We start from the raw sequence: 19724 nt of genomic DNA on the forward strand, positions 1-19724 counted from the left end.
ACAATCCGCACTTGGGATGGGCGCCCAGCATCCACTACGGACTATGAGAAATAGAATTATCGGTAAGTAAATTCTTATTTTCTCTGACGTCCTAGTGGATGCTGGGAACTCCGTAAGGACCATGGGGATTATACCAAAGCTCCCAAACGGGCGGGAGAGTGCGGATGACTCTGCAGCACCGAATGAGAGTACTCCAGGTCCTCCTCAGCCAGGGTATCAAATTTGTAGAATTTAGCAAACGTGTTTGCCCCTGACCAAGTAGCTGCTCGGCAAAGTTGTAAAGCCGAGACCCCTCGGGCAGCCGCCCAAGATGAGCCCACTTTCCGTGTGGAATGGGCTTTTACAGATTTTGGCTGTGGCAGGCCTGCCACAGAATGTGCAAGCTGAATTGTACTACAAATCCAACGAGCAATAGTCTGCTTAGAAGCAGGAGCACCCAGCTTGTTGGGTGCATACAGGATAAACAGCGAGTCAGATTTTCTGACTCCAGCCGTCCTGGAAACATATTTTCAGGGCCCTGACTACGTCCAGCAACTTGGAGTCCTCCAAGTCCCTAGTAGCCGCAGGTACCACAATAGGCTGGTTCACGTGAAACGCTGAAAACACCTTAGGGAGAAATTGAGGATGAGTCCTCAATTCCACCCTGTCTGGAAGATCAGATAAGGGCCTTTACAGGATAAAGCCCCCAATTCTGACACGCGCCTGGCCGAGGCCAGGGCCAACAACATGACCACTTTCCATGTGAGATATTTTAACTCCACAGATTCAAGTGGTTCAAACCAATGTGACTTTAGGAACCCCAAAACTACATTGAGATCCCAAGGTGCCACTGGAGGCACAAAAGGAGGCTGTATATGCAGTACCCCTTTTACAAAACGTCTGAACTTCAGGAACTGAAGTTAGTTCTTTCTGGAAGAAAATTGACAGGGCCGAAATTTGAACCTTAATGGACCCCAATTTTAGGCACATAGACACTCCTGTTTACAGGAAAAGCAGGAATCGACCTAGTTGAAAATTCCTCCATCGGGGCCTTACTGGCCTCGCACCCCGCAACATATTTTCGCCCAATGCGGTGATAATGCTTTGCGGTTACATCCTTCCTGGCTTGATCAGGGTAGGGATGACTTCATCCGGAATGCCTTTTTCCTTCAGGATCCGGCGTTCAACCGCCCTGCCGTTAAACGCAGCCGCGGTAAGTCTTGGAATAGACAGGGTCCTTGCTGGAGCAGGTCCCTTCTTAGAGGTAGAGGCCACGGGTCCTCCGTGAGCATCTCTTGAAGTTCCGGGCACCAAGTCCTTCTTGGCCAATCCGGAGCCACGAGTATAGTTCTTACTCCCCTCCGTCTTATAATTCTCAGTACTTTTGGTATGAGAGGAAGAGGAGGGAACACATACACTGACTGGTACACCCACGGTGTTACCAGAGCGTCCACAGCTATTGCCTGAGGGTCCCTCGACCTGGCGCAATACCTGTCCAATTTTTTGTTTAGGCGGGACGCCATCATGTCCACCTTTGGTTTTTCCCAATGGTTTACAATCATGTGGAAGACTTCTGGGTGAAGTCCCCACTCTCCCGGGTGGAGGCCGTGCCTGCTGAGGAAGTCTGCTTCCCAGTTGTCCACTCCCGGAATGAATACTGCTGACAGTGCTATCCCATGATTTTCCGCCCAGCAAAGAATCCTTGCAGCTTCTGCCATTGACTGCTTCTTGTGCCACCCTGTCTGTTTACACGGGTGACTGCCGTGATGTTGTCCGACTGGATCAACACCGGCTGACCTTGAAGCAGAGGTCTTGCTAAGCTGAGAGCATTGTAAATGGCCCTTAGCTCCAGGATATTTATGTGAAATGATGTCTCCAGGCTTGACCATAAGCCCTGGAAATTTCTTCCCTGTGCGACTGCTCCCCAGCCTCGCAGGCTGGCATCCGTGGTCACCAGGACCCAGTCCTGAATGCCGACTCTGCGGCCCTCTAGAAGATGAGCACTCTGCAACCACCACAGGAGGGACACCCTTGTCCTTGGTGACCGGGTTATCCGCTGATGCATCTTAAGATGCGACCCGGACCATTTGTCCAGCAGGTCCCACTGGAAAGTTCTTGCGTGGAATCTGCCAAATGGCTTTGCTTCGTAGGAAGCTACCATTTTTCCCAGAACCCTTGTGCATTGATGCACTGAGACTTGGCTCGGTTTTAGGAGGTTCCTGACTAGCTCGGATAACTCCCTGGCTCTCTCCTCCGGGAGAAACACCTTTTTCTGAACTGTGTCCAGAATCATCCCTAGGAACAGAAGACGAGTCGTCGGAACCAGCTGCGATTTTGGAATATTGAGAATCCAATCGTGCTGTCGCAACACTACCTGAGATAGTGCTACACCGACCTCCAACTGTTCCCAGGATCTTACCCTTATCAGGAGATCGTCCAAGTAAGGGATAACTAAAACTCCCTTCGAAGGAGTATCATCATTTCGGCCATTACCTTGGTAAAGACCCGGGGTGCCGTGGACCATCCAAACGGCAGCGTCTGAAACTGATAGTGACAGTTCTGTACCACAAACCTGAGGTACCCTTGGTGAGAAGGGTAAATTTGGACATGAAGGTAAGCATCCTTGATGTCCAGAGACACCATGTAGTCCCCTTCTCTTGAATTTGAACCTCTGTATGTAAGTGCTCAAAGATTTTAGATTTAAAATCGGTCTCACCGAGCCGTCCGGCTTCGGTACCACAACAGTGTGGAGTAATACCCCTTTCCCTGTTGCAGGAGGGGTACCTTAATTATCACCTGCTGGGAATACAGCTTGTGAATGGCTTCCAACACTGCCTCCCTGTCTGCTTGTAAAGCCCCAGCGTCATGCTGAGGGCTTGGCAGAGGCGGGAGAGGGCTTCTGTTCCTGGGAACTGGCTGATTTCTGCAGCCGTTTCCCTCGGTCACGGGGCAGAAATGAGGAACCTTTTGCCCACGTGCCCTTATGGGAACGAAAGGACTGCGCCTGATAATACGGCGTCTTCTTATGTTGAGAGGCGACCTGGGGTAAAAACGTGGATTTCCCAGCTGTTGCCGTGGCCACCAGGTCTGAAAGACCGACCCCAAATAACTCCTCCCCTTTATAAGGCAATACTTCCATATGCCATTTGGAATCCGCATCACCTGACCACTGTCGTGTCCATAACCCTCTTCTGGCAGAAATGGACAGCGCACTTACTCTTGATGCCAGTCGGCAAATATCCCGCTGTGCATCACACATATATAGAAATGCATCTTTTAAATGCTCTACAGGCAATAATATACTGTCCCTATCTAGGGTATCAATATTTTCAGTCAGGGAATCCGACCACGCCAACCCAGCACTGCACATCCAGGCTGAGGCGATTGCTGGTCGCAGTATAACACCAGTATGTGTGTAAATACATTTTAGGATACCCTCCTGCTTTCTATCAGCAGGATCCTTAAGGGCGGCCATCTCAGGAGAGGGTAGAGCCCTTGTTTTGACAAGCGTGTGAGCGCTTTATCCCCCCTAGGGGGTGTTTCCCCAACGCACCCTAACCTCTGGCGGGAAAGGATATATGCCAATAACTTTTTAGAAATTCAGTTTTTTTATCGGGGGAAACCCACGCTTCATCACACACCTCATTTAATTTCTCAGATTCAGGAAAACTACAGGTAGTTTTTCCTCACTGAACATAATACCCCTATTGGTGGTACTCGTATTATCAGAAATGTGTAAAACATTTTCCATTGCCTCAATCATGTAACGTGTGGCCCTACTGGAAGTCATATTTGTCTCTTCACCGTCGACACTGGAGTCCGTATCCGTGTCGGCGTCTGTATTTGCCATCTGAGGTAACGGGTGCTTTAGAGCCCCTGACGGCCTATGAGACGTCTGGACAGGCACAAGCTGAGTAGCCGGCTGTCTCATGTCAATCACTGTCTTTTGTAAAGAGCTGACACTGTCATGTAATTCCTTCCAGCAGTTCATCCACTCAGGTGTCGACCCCCTAGTGGGTGACATCCCTATTACAGGCAATTTGCTCCGCCTCCACATCATTTTCCTCCTCATACATGTCGACACAACGTACCGACACAGCACACACACAGGGAATGCTCTGATAGAGGACAGGACCCCACTAGCCCTTTGGGGAGACAGAGGGAGAGTTTGCCAGCACACACCAGAGCGCTATATATATATATATATATATATATATATATATATATATATATATATATATATATATATATATATATATATATATATATATATATATATATACATACAGGGATAACCTTATATAAGTGTTTTTCCCCTTATAGCTGCTGTATTGTTTATACTGCGCCTAATTAGTGCCCCCCTCTCTTTTTTAACCCTTTCTGTAGTGTAGTGACTGCAGGGGAGAGCCAGGGAGCTTCCCTCCAACGGAGCTGTGAGGGAAAATGGCGCCAGTGTGCTGAGGAGATAGGCTCCGCCCCTTTCTCAGCGGCCTTTTCTCCCGTTTTTCAGTGTAATCTGGCAGGGGTTAAAATTCATCCATATAGCGCTGGGGGCTATATGTAATGTATTTTCGCCAGCCAAGGTGTTTTTATTGCTGCTCAGGGCGCCCCCCCCTAGCGCCCTGCACCCTCAGTGACCGAAGTGTGCTGAGGAGCAATGGCGCACAGCTGCAGTGCTGTGCGCTACCTTGGTGAAGACAGGATGTCTTCTGCCGCCGATTTTCCGGACCTTTTCTTGCTTCTGGCTCTGTAAGGGGGCCGGCGGCGCGGCTCTGGGACCGGACTCCATGGCTGGGCCTGTGTTCGATCCCTCTGGAGCTAATGGTGTCCAGTAGCCTAAGAAGCCCAATCCACTCTGCACGCAGGTGAGTTCGCTTCTTCTCCCCTTAGTCCCTCGATGCAGTGAGCCTGTTGCCAGCAGGTCTCACTGAAAATAAAAAACCTAAAACTAAACTTTTCACTAAGCAGCTCAGGAGAGCCCCTAGTGTGCACCCTTCTCGTTCGGGCACAAAAATCTAACTGAGGCTTGGAGGAGGGTCATAGGGGGAGGAGCCAGTGCACACCAGGTAGTCCTAAAGCTTTACTTTTGTGCCCAGTCTCCTGCGGAGCCGCTATTCCCCATGGTCCTTACGGAGTTCCCAGCATCCACTAGGACGTCAGAGAAATATGTTTTTTAGAAGTGAAGTTTTAATCTAACACTACAGGCCTGTCCTAGGCTCAGGATCCATCTACCATTCTACACTGTGCATATAGGAGACACAAAGGTCAGTGCAGCGGCTGTTCCTTTAGTCATGGTCATATCTATACACAGCCCGCAACATCCCTTTACAGATCCCATACACTGGATGGACAGCGTCTAGTTAGACAGTCAGTAGGTCGACAGGTTCAAAAGGTCAACAAGGTTAGGGGTTTAAGTTAAACTTTTACTTCATTTACCATCCACGTGGACTACAACTGGGTATAGTAACCTGTGGCAGGTGCAGGGAGCCTCGCCGGGGTATACGACATACTACTGGGGTCACATATGATGAAACAAAAATTACACCCCAAAAACTAATAAAAAAAAGATTGTTGACCTTTTGACCCTGTCAACAATCAAACTTTAGGGGGTATCCGATTATCCACGACGATTAATGACCAATGGTCATTATTGCGGTATCCTGTTACAGGCCGTTTTCATCGTGTGAAAACTGACCCGCGATCGCACAATAACATGCGACCCAATCCCATGGGTTATTGTGGCTCCGGCAGACACTTATCGCGGATTATGCTTCGGATGCCCAGGTACCCAAAGTATAATCCGACATCAGGGGTAGGAGCCCGCCACATCGCGGCTAATAGGATAGTCCCGGCAATACAATTACCCACGGTCATCAACAGCAAATAATTGGATATCCCCCTTTACCCGTCACCCATATGGGGCCGACCTATTGATGTCCATTTACTGTAGATCTACTGAACTGAACTCGCCCGTTACACAACTCAGACGCCATTGCCAGTTACCAGGTAGTGGGACTATGCAGGTAGGCCAGCATACTGTATGGCTCGCTTACAGAGAACAGTAATCTGTCTGCAACACTACATAGCATGTACGCACAGAGCGGAAGATTGCATCTTGATTTGGAGCAGAGATTGTGCACATTAGTTCCTGGTAATGAGTGATGGCAAAATAAGTCCCCAGCTGCCAACACAAAGAAAAAGTTCTAGCCAGACTCTAGATTCAACAATTGGCTACTAGATTACTTCTTCTCCATCCTGGAGTTAGGGATTACACAGAGATACGTTTATAATCTTGCGACATCTGTTTCAATCCATCCCTTTAGAGAAGGCAGAGATACAATTGCTGCTATCATTATGTAGAACAGATGCCAATGCTATAAACGTAACGTACTCAAACGTAATGGTGTCACTGTGCTTCTACGAGGGGGGCTTTGGGAGTATTGCAGCTGTATCCCGAAAGGTGGTCAATCTTCCTGGTAAGTCTATGTATTAAATGAGGGGCATACAGCGTAGCAAGGGGGCTGAACAGCGAGGGCACGAGTATGTATCTGTGTGCCTAGGGGATATGGTATATGTGGTGTGTGTGTAACTGAAGATGTATGCCAGAAAGTGTTTTATTGCAAGTTAATTACAGCTTATGAGACCCGCTGCTCTAGTTGTCAGGAGGTGTCCTAAAGGGACTATCCTTTCCCCTTTCTTGTGTATACCAGTAAGATACTTGTAAACTCCCTTTAGGGCGACCCCTAAGTTTTGTGGGTTCTAGGGTTACTCTTTAGAAGCACCCTTTATATATATTTGTGCTGTACTCCTCCTTGTATGATGGATTTCCCTTTAGGGGCTGTGATGTCCAGGTCTGAGAAAGCAGAAGCCTTTCTGGGGCGATGTTAGGATCAGTCCAATATCTTTCTGCCCTAAAGCAAAAATCTGTCGTTCAGACAAATTGATTCAATCACAGATATAACCAATTTGTATAAACCGTTTGTGCCAAGTTTTCCTGCGTTTGGGAGCAAACAGTTGATTGTCATTCCAACTAACCAGATCTGGAAAGTGATCTGCCAGATAATGGTATAGTGTATGCCCAGTTTATGGGTGTCTTGAGGACTGCGTTTGCGAACCTCTGGGCTACTGCATTTACTCACACCTGGACATCACAGCCCCTGGAGGGCAACCCATCAAATAAGGAATAGTACTGCACAAGCTAAATAAAGGACTCTTCTACATAGTTACCCTACAACCCACAAAACGGGTGGCACTCAATATACCGGCTGTCGGGATCCCGGCGCGCAGCATGCTGATGCCGGAATCCCGACAGCCGGTATACTGACTAGTCTCCCTCTTGGGGTGTCCACGACACCCCTGGAGGGTGAATAAATAAGATTTTACTTACCGGTAAATCTATTTCTCGTAGTCCGTAGTGGATGCTGGGGACTCCGTAAGGACCATGGGGAATAGACAGGCTCTGCAGGAGACAGGGCACTTTAAGAAAGAATTTGGATACTGTGTGCTCTGGCTCCTCCCTCTATACCCCTCCTCCAGACCTCAGTTAGAGAAACTGTGCCCGGAAGAGCTGACAGTACAAGGAAAGGATTTTGGAATCCAGGCCAAGACTCATACCAGTCACACCGTATAACTTGTGATAAACTTACCCAGTTAACAGTATGAACAACAACGGAGCATCAGATCAACCCTGATGCAACCATAACATAACCCTTATATAAGCAATAACTATATACAAGTATTGCAGAAGAAGTCCGCACTTGGGACGGGCGCCCAGCATCCACTACGGACTACGGGAAATAGATTTACCGGTAAGTAAAATCTTATTTTCTCTAACGTCCTAGTGGATGCTGGGGACTCCGTAAGGACCATGGGGATTATACCAAAGCTCCCAAACGGGCGGGAGAGTGCGGATGACTCTGCAGCACCGAATGAGCAAACACAAGGTCCTCCTCAGCCAGGGTATCAAACTTGTAGAACTTTGCAAAAGTGTTCGAACCTGACCAAGTAGCTGCTCGGCAAAGCTGTAATGCCGAGACCCCTCGGGCAGCCGCCCAAGAAGAGCCCACCTACCTTGTGGAGTGGGCTTTTACTGATTTTGGTAGCGGCACTCCAGACGCAGAATGAGCTTGCTGAATCGTGTTACAGATCCAGCGAGCAATAGTTTGCTTTGAAGCAGGAGCACCCAGCTTGTTGGATGCATACAGGATAAACAGCGACTCAGTTTTCCTGACTCTAGCCGTTCTGGCTACATAAACCTTCAAAGCCCTGACCACATCTAGTAACTCGGAATCCTCCAAGTAACGAGTAGCCACAGGCACCACAATAGGTTGGTTCATATGAAAAGATGACACCACTTTTGGCAGAAATGGTGGACTGTTCCGCAATTCTGCCCTGTCCATATGGAAAACCAGATAGGAGCTTTATGTGACAAAGCCGCTAATTCTGACACACGCCTAGCTGAAGCCAAGGCTAATAGCATGACCACCTTCCACGTGAGAAATTTCAACTCCACGGTTTTAAGTGGCTCAAACCAGTGTGACTTCAGGAAACTCAACACCACGTTAAGATCCCAAGGTGCCACTGGAGGCACAAAAGGGGGCTGAATATGCAGCACTCCCTTTACAAACGTCTGAACTTCAGGTAGAGAAGCCAGTTCTTTTTGAAAGAAAATGGATAGGGCCGAAATCTGGACCTTAATGGAAACCAATTTTAGGCCCAAAGTCACTCCCGACTGTAGGAAGTGAAGGAAACAGCCCAGCTGGAATTCCTCCGTAGGGGCATTCCTGGCCTCACACCAAGCAACATATTTTCGCCATATACGGTGATAATGTTTAGCCATCACGTCCTTCCTAGCATTTATCAGCGTAGGAATAACCTCATCCGGAATGCCTTTTTCCGCTAGGATCCGGCGTTCAACCGCCATGCCGTCAAACGCAGCCGCGGTAAGTCTTGGAACAGACAGGGCCCCTGTTGCAACAAGTCCTGTCTTAGAGGCAGAGGCCATGGGTCCTCTGTGAGCATTTCTTGCAGCTCTGGATACCAAGTCCTTCTTGGCCAATCCGGAACAATGAGTATTGTTCTTACTCCTCTTTTTCTTATGATTCTCAGCACCTTGGGTATGAGAGGAAGAGGAGGAAATACATAAACCGACTGGAACACCCACGGTGTCACTAGTGCGTCTACAGCTATCGCCTGAGGGTCTCTTGACCTGGCGCAATACCTCTGTAGCTTTTTGTTGAGGCGGGATGCCATCAAGTCCACCTGTGGCAGTTCCCACAGACTTGCAATCTGCGCGAAGACTTCTTGATGAAGTCCCCACTCTCCCGGGTGGAGGTCGTGCCTGCTGAGGAAGTCTGCTTCCCAGTTGTCCACTCCCGGAATGAACACTGCCGACAGTGCTCTTACGCGATTCTCCGCCCAGCGAAGAATTCTGGCGGCTTCCGCCATCGCCACCCTGCTCCTTGTGCCGCCTTGGCGGTTTACATGAGCCACTGCGGTTATGTTGTCTGACTGAATCAGCACCGATTGGTCACGAAGCAGGGTCTCCGCTTGACTTAGGGCGTTGTATATGGCCCTTAGTTCCAGAATATTGATGTGAAGGCAAGTCTCCTGACTTGACCACAGACCTTGGAAATTTCTTCCCTGTGTGACTGCCCCCCAGCCTCGGAGGCTTGCATCCATGGTCACCAGGACCCAGTCCTGAATGCCGAATCTGCGGCCCTCGAGAAGGTGAGCACTCTGCAGCCACCACAGGAGAGAGACCCTGGCCCTGGGGGATAGGGTGATCAGCCGATGCATCTGTAGATGTGATCCGGACCACTTGTCCAACAGATCCCATTGAAAGGTCCTCGCATGGAACCTGCCGAAGGGAATGGCCTCGTATGATGCCACCATCTTTCCCAGGACTCGCGTGCAGTGATACACCGACACCTGTTTTGGTTTTAATAGGTCTCTGACCAGTGTCATGAGCTCCTGAGCCTTCTCTATCAGGAGATAAACCCTCTTCTGGTCTGTGTCCAGAATCATGACCAGGAAGGGCAGACGAGTCGTAGGAATCAACTGCGACTTTGGAATAGTTAGAATCCAGCCGTGCTGTTGTAACACTTCCCGAGAGCGTGCTACGCTGATCAGCAACTGCTCTCTGGACCTCGCCTTTATGAGGAGATCGTCCAAGTATGGGATAATTGTGACCCCTTGCTTACGCAGGAGCACCATCATTTCCGCCATTACCTTGGTAAATATTCTCGGTGCCGTGGAGAGACCAAACGGCAACGTCTGGAATTGGTAATGACAATCCTGTACCACAAATCTGAGGTACGCCTGATGAGGTGGATAAATGGGGACATGAAGGTATGCATCCTTTATGTCCAGAGACACCATAAAATCCCCCCCCTTCCAGGCTTGCGATGACCGCTCTGAGCGATTCCATCTTGAACTTGAACCTTTTCAGGTATATGTTCAGGGATTTTAAATTCAATATGGGTCTGACCGAACCGTCCGGTGTCGGTACCACAAACATGGTCGAATAATAACCCTTTCCTTGTTGAAGGAGGGGAACCTTGACCACCAACTGCTGAAGATACAATTTGTGAATTGCAGCTAACACTATTTCCGTCTCTAAGGGGGAAGCTGGCAGGGCCGATTTGAGGTATCGGTGAGGGGGCATCTCTTCGAATTCCAGCTTGTATCCCTGAGACACAATCTCTATTGCTCAGGGATCCACCTGGGAGTGAACCCACTTGTGGCTGAAATTTCGGAGAAGCGCCCCCACCGGGCCTAGCTCCGCCTGTGGAGCCCCAGCGTTGTGCAGTGGATTCAGTAGAAGCCGGGGAGGACTTCTGTTCCTGGGAACTAGCTGTGTTGTGCAGCTTCTTTACTCTGCCCCTGCCTCTGGCAAGAAAGGACGCACCTCGAACTTTCTTGCTTTTTTGTGATCGAAAGGACTGCATTTGGTAATACGGTGCTTTCTTAGGTTGTGAGGGAACATATGGCAAAAAATTTGACTTTCCAGCAGTAGCTGTGGAGACCAGGTCCGAGAGACCCTCCCCAAACAACTCCTCACCCTTGTAAGGTAAAACCTCCATGTGCCTTTTTGAGTCGGCATCGCCTGTCCATTGCCGAGTCCACAGTACCCTTCTGGCAGAAATCGACATTGCATTTATTCTAGAGCCCAGAAGGCTAATGTCTCTTTTAGCATCTCTCATATATAGGACAGCATCTTTTATATGCCCCAGGGTCATTAATATAGTACCCTTGTCCAAGGTATCAAGTTCCTCAGAGAAGGTATCCGTCCATGCTGCTACAGCACTACACACCCAGGCCGACGCAATTGCCGGCCTTAGTGAGGTACCTGAATGTGTATAAATGGACTTCAGGGTACCCTCTTGCTTTCTATCCGCAACATCTTTTAGGGTGGCCGTATCCTGTGACGGCAGGGCTACCCTCTTGGATAAGCGTGTTAGAGCTTTGTCCACCCTAGGGGAGGATTCCCAGCGTAACCTGTCCGTTGGCGGGAAAGGATACGCCATAAGCATCCGTTTGGAAATCTGCAGTTTTTTATCTGGAGATTCCCAAGCCTTTTCACCCAACCCATTTAGCTCATGTGAAGGGGGAAAGGTCACCACCTGCCTTTTTTCCCCATACATATGAACCCTCTTGTCAGGGACTGGGGTTTCCTCTGTGATGTGCAACACATCCTTTATTGCTATAATCATGTAACGGATGGCTTTAGCCAATTTAGGCTGTAACTTTGCATCATCGCAATCGACACTGGAGTCAGAATCTGTGTCGATATCCGTGTCAACAATTTGGGATAGTGGGCGCTTCTGAGACCCTGACGGCCTCTGCGACATAGGATCAGGCATGGGCTGCGTCCACGACTGTCCTAAGGTTTCAGCTTTATCCAACCTTTTATGTAAGGAATTAACATTATCATTTAAAACCTTCCACATATCCATCCAATCAGGTGTCGGCGCCGTCGGCGGCGACCCCACATTCATTTGCTCCCGCTCTGCTTCCACATAGCCTTCCTCGTCAAACATGTCGACACAAGAGTACCGACACCACACACACACAGGGGATGCTCTTTTTGAAGACAGTTCCCCCACAAGGCCTTTTGGAGAGACAGAGAGAGAGTATGCCAGCACACACCCCAGCGCTATATGTCCCAGGAATCACACAGTAACTTAGTGTTAACACAGTAGCTGCTGTATATAATGTTTTTGCGCCTAATTTATGTGCCCCCCCTCTCTTTTTACCCTCTTCTACCGTGAATCTGCAGGGGAGAGCCTGGGGAGCTTCCTCTCAGCTGAGCTGTGGAGAGAAAATGGCGCTGGTGAGTGCTGAGGAAGAAGCCCCGACCCCTCAGCGGCGGGCTTCTGTCCCGCGTTTGTGTAAAATTATGGCGGGGGCTCATGCATATATACAGTGCCCAACTGTATATATGCCCACTTTTTGCCAAGAGGTCCTAATTGCTGCACATGGCGCCCCCCCCTGCACCCTACAGTGACCGGAGTATGTGGGTTTAGTGTGGGAGCAATGGCGCACAGCTGCAGTGCTGTGCGCTACCTCAGTTTGAAGACTGGAGTCTTCTGCCGCCGATTTTGAAGTCTACTTGCTTCTTTCATCCGGCTTCTGTCTTCCGGCTCTGCGAGGGGGACGGCGGCGCGGCTCCGGGATCGGACGACAAAGGGTGAGATCCTGTGTACGATCCCTCTGGAGCTAATGGTGTCCAGTAGCCTAAGAAGCAGGACCTATCTTCAGTGAGTAGGGCTGCTTCTCTCCCCTCAGTCCCACGTAGCAGAGAGTCTGTTGCCAGCAGATCTCTCTGAAAATAAAAAAATCCTAACAAAATACTTTCTTATAGCAAGCTCAGGAGAGCTCACTAAACAGCACCCAGCTCGTCCGGGCACAGATTCAAACTGAGGTCTGGAGGAGGGACATAGAAGGAGGAGCCAGAGCACACCAGTATCCAAATTCTTTCTTAAAGTGCCCTGTCTCCTGCGGAACCAGTCTATTCCCCATGGTCCTTACGGAGTCCCCAGCATCCACTAGGATGTTAGAGAAAGTAGGGTAACGCACCACCATGCCCATGAGCAGGATGTTTAGAGAGGTTATTAAGGAATTGAAGTGTACTTGTCACCTGAACACAGATTAAAGCTATTCGGTCTGTAGAACGGACACTAATGAAAACATGGCATATCCACGGATGGTGTAATGGGTAGCCGCTATACCGACAACTATTCTCCCCCTTTGGGTGTCCACGACACCCCCCCTGGAGGGAGAATAAATAGCGTGGCGCACTGCCTCACAGCACTGAGGTCATGGGTTGGATTCCCACCATGGTCCTAACTGGGTGGAGTTTGTATATTCTCCCCATACTTGCGTGGGTTTCCTCCAGGTACTCCCGTTTCCTCCCACAATCCAAAAATAAACTGGTAGGTTAACTGGCTCCCACGCCTGCGTTGCCCGGACAGCGCCCCGCCAACGGCGTTCTAACGCTGTTAGCATGCCCCCTCCTGTCTCTGCCTGTCAATCAGGCAGAGGCGATCGCATCCCAGAGATGTTAGCATTTCACTGAGCTCACAGGGTGCGCGCATGCGCACTCCACATAGGGATTCAGACTGTGATTGCTGAATTAGGCTCTATGTACTAAGCCTTGAAGAGAGATAAAGCACCAATCAGATGCTGTCATGTCAAACACAACCTGTAACATGGCAGTTAGTAATGGATTGGTTGGTGCTTTCTCTCTCTCTCCAAGACTTAGTACATAGACCCCTCAGTCACTGATCATTCTGTAAAGTCAAAATTCAATTTGTATTCATAAAGCACTGAATTCATTCATGGCTCAATATTTTAGGCGAGGCATAGTTGGCGGTGCAGACACCCTATTTCAATACCTTAAACAGGTTCCCTTCTTTCAGGAAATCCCTAGCACTGACATATGGCAGTACCCCAGACCCTCTAGCTTTAACTATACTGGGACCTAGTCAGCAGGGATAGATCAAGGCCACAGGTGCTAATGGACTTCACCTGTCACACCAATTAAATCAACTTGGAAGGGAGTGTGGTGTGTGTGGCACCAGAGTGATTCAGATGCCACACACAGTGTTACAAATATGAAAAACGCACCAGGTATCAATGGAGGTCCCAGGGGTCATAGTTGGATTTAAAATGTATGTGGAGCTAAGATATACCATCATTTCAGCAATTCTATCCCAAAAAATCATGTACGAATACACGATATGGACGCGTCATTCGACCGCAGGTCGCACGTCACATCACCTGATCATATGTGCTGCACATATAGTGTTCCTTCTAGGCTGTTTCAGCAGGGTGCTGCACCCTGCCCATTTTCACCCTGCCCTTTTTCAGTGCACCCTGCAGGACCATAAATCGCCCCCTTGTATACAGAATGCAACAGTCAGAGTGTATGTTACAATGTTGTCGTCTACTCCTTGCCCACCTCTGAAATTGGAACACAATTTCTATCCTTTAGCCAACTGGATGGCAGAGGAGGCACTGTAAATAACACAGCACTCTGATAAAGAGGGAAAGAACAGGGTAAGCAGTGAGCATGTACTGCTTACAGTATTTCCCTAGTGGAACAGACTTTTTTTTTTCCTATATATTTTAACCAATTGTTTAACTTTTCTGTTTTATAACACATACGGATTATAACTACTTCAGCACTGGAAAAGACATTTATATTATCTATTTATGTATATGCTATAGCCGATCTTTCAAGAAGACTGGACATATACAGTGTGTTCTCAGTACAGATGTGATGTTAGGTGTCTTATATGTATGCATAGGGTGGTCTTCTGTTTGCCGGCGGTCGGGCTCCCGGCGCTCAGTATACCGGCGCCGGGAGCCCGACAGCCGGCATACCGACACTTATTTTCCCTCGTGGGGGTCCACGACCCCCATAGAGGGAGAATAAAATAGTGTGGCGCGCGTAGCGCGCCACCGTGCCCGTAGCGTGGCGAGCACAGCGAGCCCGCAAGGGGCTCATTTGCGCTCGCCAAGCTGTCGGTAAGCCGGCGGTCGGGCTCCCGGCGCCGGGATGCTGGTCGCCGGAAGCCCGACCGCCGGCCAGCCGTAGTGAACCCGTATGCATAGGTATATGATTTACTAAGGGCAAAATGTATGTACAAAAACTATAAACATATGCGCTATGCTTTGTGCGCAAAGCGTCACATCAAAAATGTGCCCCTCAAAATAAAAATGTGCCCTCTTCAATGCTCAGCACCCTGCCCTAAAAAAATCCTAGAGTGAACACTACACATGATCAGTCGATCTCGGCAATGGACAGTTGTGGATGTACAATAGATCATACGGTGCTAAAGCACCTTACAATCTATCGCACGCCGGGCAGCTGGCAGGGGGAAGTGGCGACACGGATTGCGAGTCGTCCAGGTGTATGGCCAGCTCTAGGTGTCAGGACACGGAGCCTAGCCTCACCCCTTTAACACACACAAAGCCCCACCCGCAGGATTTTATTGGCCTACAGCTCATTGAACACAGTGGTGAAATCGACAGCTCCCTTATACCCCCTTTCACATCGCACAAATAACCCGGTATCGACCCAGCATATTGCTGGGTCAGCGTGCGGTGTGAAGGCGCCATAGTCGAAATCCCGGGTCGCCTGACCCGGTAATTCAACCCAGGAATAAAGCAGTGTTGTTCCTGGGTTGAATACTGGGTCAGTGGCAGTGTAAACGGGCTCCCGGGTCGATGCAAACTGTTCACTACAATGATGTTGATCCGCTCTCCCCCCGCTATGGCAACCTGCTGGGTCAGGGAAGCCACCAGTAGTGTTCAATGCCAGATCCCACCCGGGAAGGACCCGTTTCCAATTCCCGGGTGGGATCCGGCATTGGCGGTGTGAAAGGGGTAGTACAGATGGTTTCACACCATCGACAGCCATCCCTACTATGTATAGATGTACACACCACCTGCATTACAGCTCACACTGACCAGAGTCCTCTATACATGTTAGATCTGCGTGCATTAATGTGCGTGTACATGCACCTGTACAGTTTCTCTTTTTACTTTGCAATGACCAAATACTAATGGAGAAAGGAGTCAAACCTGTAAAACTGATTCCATGTACATCTAGCTTCTCTGCACGTTGAACAGCCCTTCTAGTCACGCCGAGCATCTATACGTGTGTGATTGTCGCAAAACGATGCACATAGGACGCACAAGCAGCTTATGCCGATTAAAATTATATGCGGCATGTCTGTATTGTGTGCGACTGCTGCTGTATCTGCATACGAAACGCTATGCTACAGTGATTTCCTAGAAAACACTAACTTACCGTTTTGTATTCAGATACAGCCGCAGATGCACACAGAACAGAGGCAGACTGCATATCATTTTAATCAGCAGGGTCTGCGTCCTATCGCACAGCGATGCGAATAAGACATTTTTTTTGGGGGGGGGGGGGGGGGGGGAGGAGAACACGCCCAACACTAACAGAGTTGCTTGGGACCTGTCAGCACATTCATGCCATGCATCTCCCGCTACGTGGTGTATTGAGGAAATATATAAGATACTTTGTACAAGAGAGCAGGCCTTAAGCTTCTAAATAAACCCCTTAACCCAACCTAGGAAAATCATAACAATTGCTAAAATAAAGGACTGAATTACACCAAGTACAACTAAATAAAAATATCTGAGGCCCACCAGGACACTACCTTTGAGACTGTATACAACAAGGGTGTGCATTTGCGGGTGAAGAGGGGAGGGAAACAATATTCTGACATGACAACTCAAAGGAGCAATAAAGGGAAAGAAAATCTCTGCACAAATCTATCCTCCCCTTCCACATCACAATGGAGTTCCGGAACAGGAAGATAAGCATGTTGCACAAGGCTCCCTGAATGGACACACAATCAGGAAGCACAGAAGAACGTGGAGGCATGTCTGCAGAATACTAGTCACACACTAGCATGCTCCATGTCTGATGTGTCACATTCCTGATTAACAAAGGGGCTGATGTGGGCTGGGAACTTGCTACTTGGAGTGGAAGGGATGTAGACGTCCCAGTGTCCAGAAACAAGTGACAGCGCTCAAATAGGAGATGCTGAAAACTGCAGTTCAGTCCATAGTAAACAGGGCTACATGAATATAGATAGAGGGGTGTTGGCATACTACAATATATAGGGACAGTAACACTGCTCCCTAAATCTAGCAATATTGTGATGCTATAAATGTATAAATATAAAGCCTCCTCATCCAACGAGGACAGCCTGTACTATAGGAGAGAACATTTCCTAGATATAAATGTAACAACTCTAAATATACAACTCTATTCATCTACAGTCCTAGGTTGTCATCAGGTTGGATTAGTTTGTAGCAGAACTAGACTACAAAAAGCCACAGCCAACCGGCATTAACATGTGCAACTAGCCAAAAAACTTGGAAATACATGGAACACAACTACACCATTATACCAAAGTACACAGTCAGTCTCAAATACTATACAGGAGGTTGACAAATCTGCTTGAATGCGGACTTAAAAACGCTCAACTTTAGGCTTTTATTTCAATGCTTTTGGTCAGCTCTATCCCAAGCTCACCTATTTACAGAAAAAAACACTTGCCAACTTTGCTTTACTCCTCCACTGATATGCGAGCTTGGATCCCACTCCTGCCATGTCTGTCCCCACTCTGACATGCAAGTGTTTCTGGGAACACCTCCTCCTAGATCTCTGTTCTTGGATCCCTTATGCAATATATGTACTTGGTTCCCCCTTTTACAAGATCACTGATTCTGAATGCCCCTATCTCTATACCTGTAACCCTGGTTTTACAACGCTTAGATCTCAAGTTCACCTTAAAATCGCCAGTGCACCAGTCACCTCTGCCTAGACCTGTGTGTTCCCGGATGTCCCTATGCTGAGGACTTTAATTCAGTGTCACTTCTGAACGGACTCTTGAATGTGCCAATACAACAGTTGTAACTCAGGGACCCCTTTTCCTAGATCTGTGATAAAGTGACCCCATAATCATGTCTGTGTCCCTTGCCTGCATGCCACTATACCCATTTCTTTGCCCGTAGGACCCCTCTACTTAGATCTCTGATCCTGCACATTGCTATACCCATATCTGTGCCCTCTTCCCAGACCTTTGTGATCCTGCATGTCACTATAACCATGTCTGTCCATCTATGCCCCCTCTGCCCAAATCTGTATGAGAATACACATTACTTTACTGCTTATATCTATGCCCCATCTTTCTGGATCTCTGTGATCCTGAATGTCACTACAGCCATATATGTGCCACCATGTACCCTCTGCACAGATCTGTGAACCTGCATGCCACTATACCCATGTCTGTACATATACAACTCCTCTGTCTGGATCTCTGTGACTCTGCATGTCCCTACACCCATGTCTGTAACCCCAGGACACCTCTGCCCAGATCTGTGAGCCTGCATGCCACTATACCCATGTCTGTATGTCTATGTACCTATGAATGTGCCCTTAAGACACCTCTGCCCAGATCTATGATCTTGCATGCCACTACACCCATGTCTGTGCCTCCAGGACACCTCTGCCCGGATCTGCGATCCTGCATGCCACTGCGCCCATATCTGTGCCCCTAAGTCCCTCTTCCGGGATATGTAGCACTGGACGCCCCTACACCCCTGCCAATGGCCTAGAGTCCCACCTTCCCGGAGCTGTGTAACCCTGGTTGCCAATATACCCAAGTCTGCGTTCCATGGAGCCCACTACCCGGCTATATGTCACGACATGCCAACCCGACTCACCCATCAGGATCCGCATCTGCTTCTTGCCGAAGAGCCGGGAGAAGAGCGAGGAGATGGTGAGGCCCATGTTCGGGGTCGGTAGTGGCCGAAGTGCTGCTCTGCTGTGTGCCCGGCGGCGGATACTCGTCTCTCTGCCACGTCACGCTCAGCCCCGGCAGCGCTTCCAACGCGGTCCAAATGACGTCATGAGCGCCACATCCCGAGCTGCACCGGAAGTGGGGGAAGGGAGGGGCGCGGCCTAACCACGTGATTCTACAGGTCACGAGAGGGGTGCGGCTTCGTACGGCTGATACTGACGAGCGTGGTTATTCAGAGCCGCCTAACCACGCCCACCTCCGTTATGTATTATGAAGAGGGGCGGGACCGTACTGTGCAACCCCGCCCCTTCCAACGAGACCAAAACCAACCCGACACAGGTGCAGCAGGTTACACTGACCGGACCAAAGCGCATGCGTACTGCAGCGCATTTCTGCCACTGCGTATGCGTTGATGCATACTCGGGAAAGAACTCCGCTTTCATTCATTACTCATATTATTATTATTATTATTATTATTATCATCAACAATATTTTACTGTGGTGGATTTGATATAAACAGGCTATGAGAACATAGAGCTATCTAGCAGAGCTCCCCTGACATTAGCCTCCCTCTAGTCCAGGCATTCCCAACCACGGTCCTCAATGCACACCAACAGTGCAGGTTTTAGTGATATCCAGGCTGCAGCACAGGTGACTTAATTAGTAGCTGAGAAGATATTTTGATTTAACAATCTGTGCTGCAGCCTGGATATGAATAAAACCTGTACTGTTGGTGTGCCTTGAGGACCGTGGTTGGGAATGCCTGCTCTAGTCTAGTGCAATCCAATATAGAATATATTACAATCATATATACCACAGGTTCTCAAATTTGGTCCTCATTACCCCCACACAGTGCATGTTTTGCAGGTCTCCTCACAGAATCACAAGTGA

At 48.9% G+C, this 19724-nt stretch overlaps 1 protein-coding gene across 1 annotated transcript in view; it reads right to left on the bottom strand.

Annotated features, from left to right (window-relative positions):
• ARF4 (ADP ribosylation factor 4) overlaps nt 1–19027 on the bottom strand; it is a 51723-nt gene extending 32696 nt beyond the window's left edge. The window contains exon 1 of the mRNA XM_063940860.1: nt 18757–19027. Coding sequence (XP_063796930.1) covers nt 18757–18823 — 67 coding nt within the window. The 5' untranslated portion in view covers nt 18824–19027. The remainder of the gene's footprint in view (nt 1–18756) is intronic.
• Nucleotides 19028–19724: the final 697 nt, after the last annotated feature.

This window comes from Pseudophryne corroboree, chromosome 9, assembly GCF_028390025.1.
Source record: "Pseudophryne corroboree isolate aPseCor3 chromosome 9, aPseCor3.hap2, whole genome shotgun sequence".
Lineage (NCBI taxonomy): Eukaryota > Metazoa > Chordata > Amphibia > Anura > Myobatrachidae > Pseudophryne > Pseudophryne corroboree.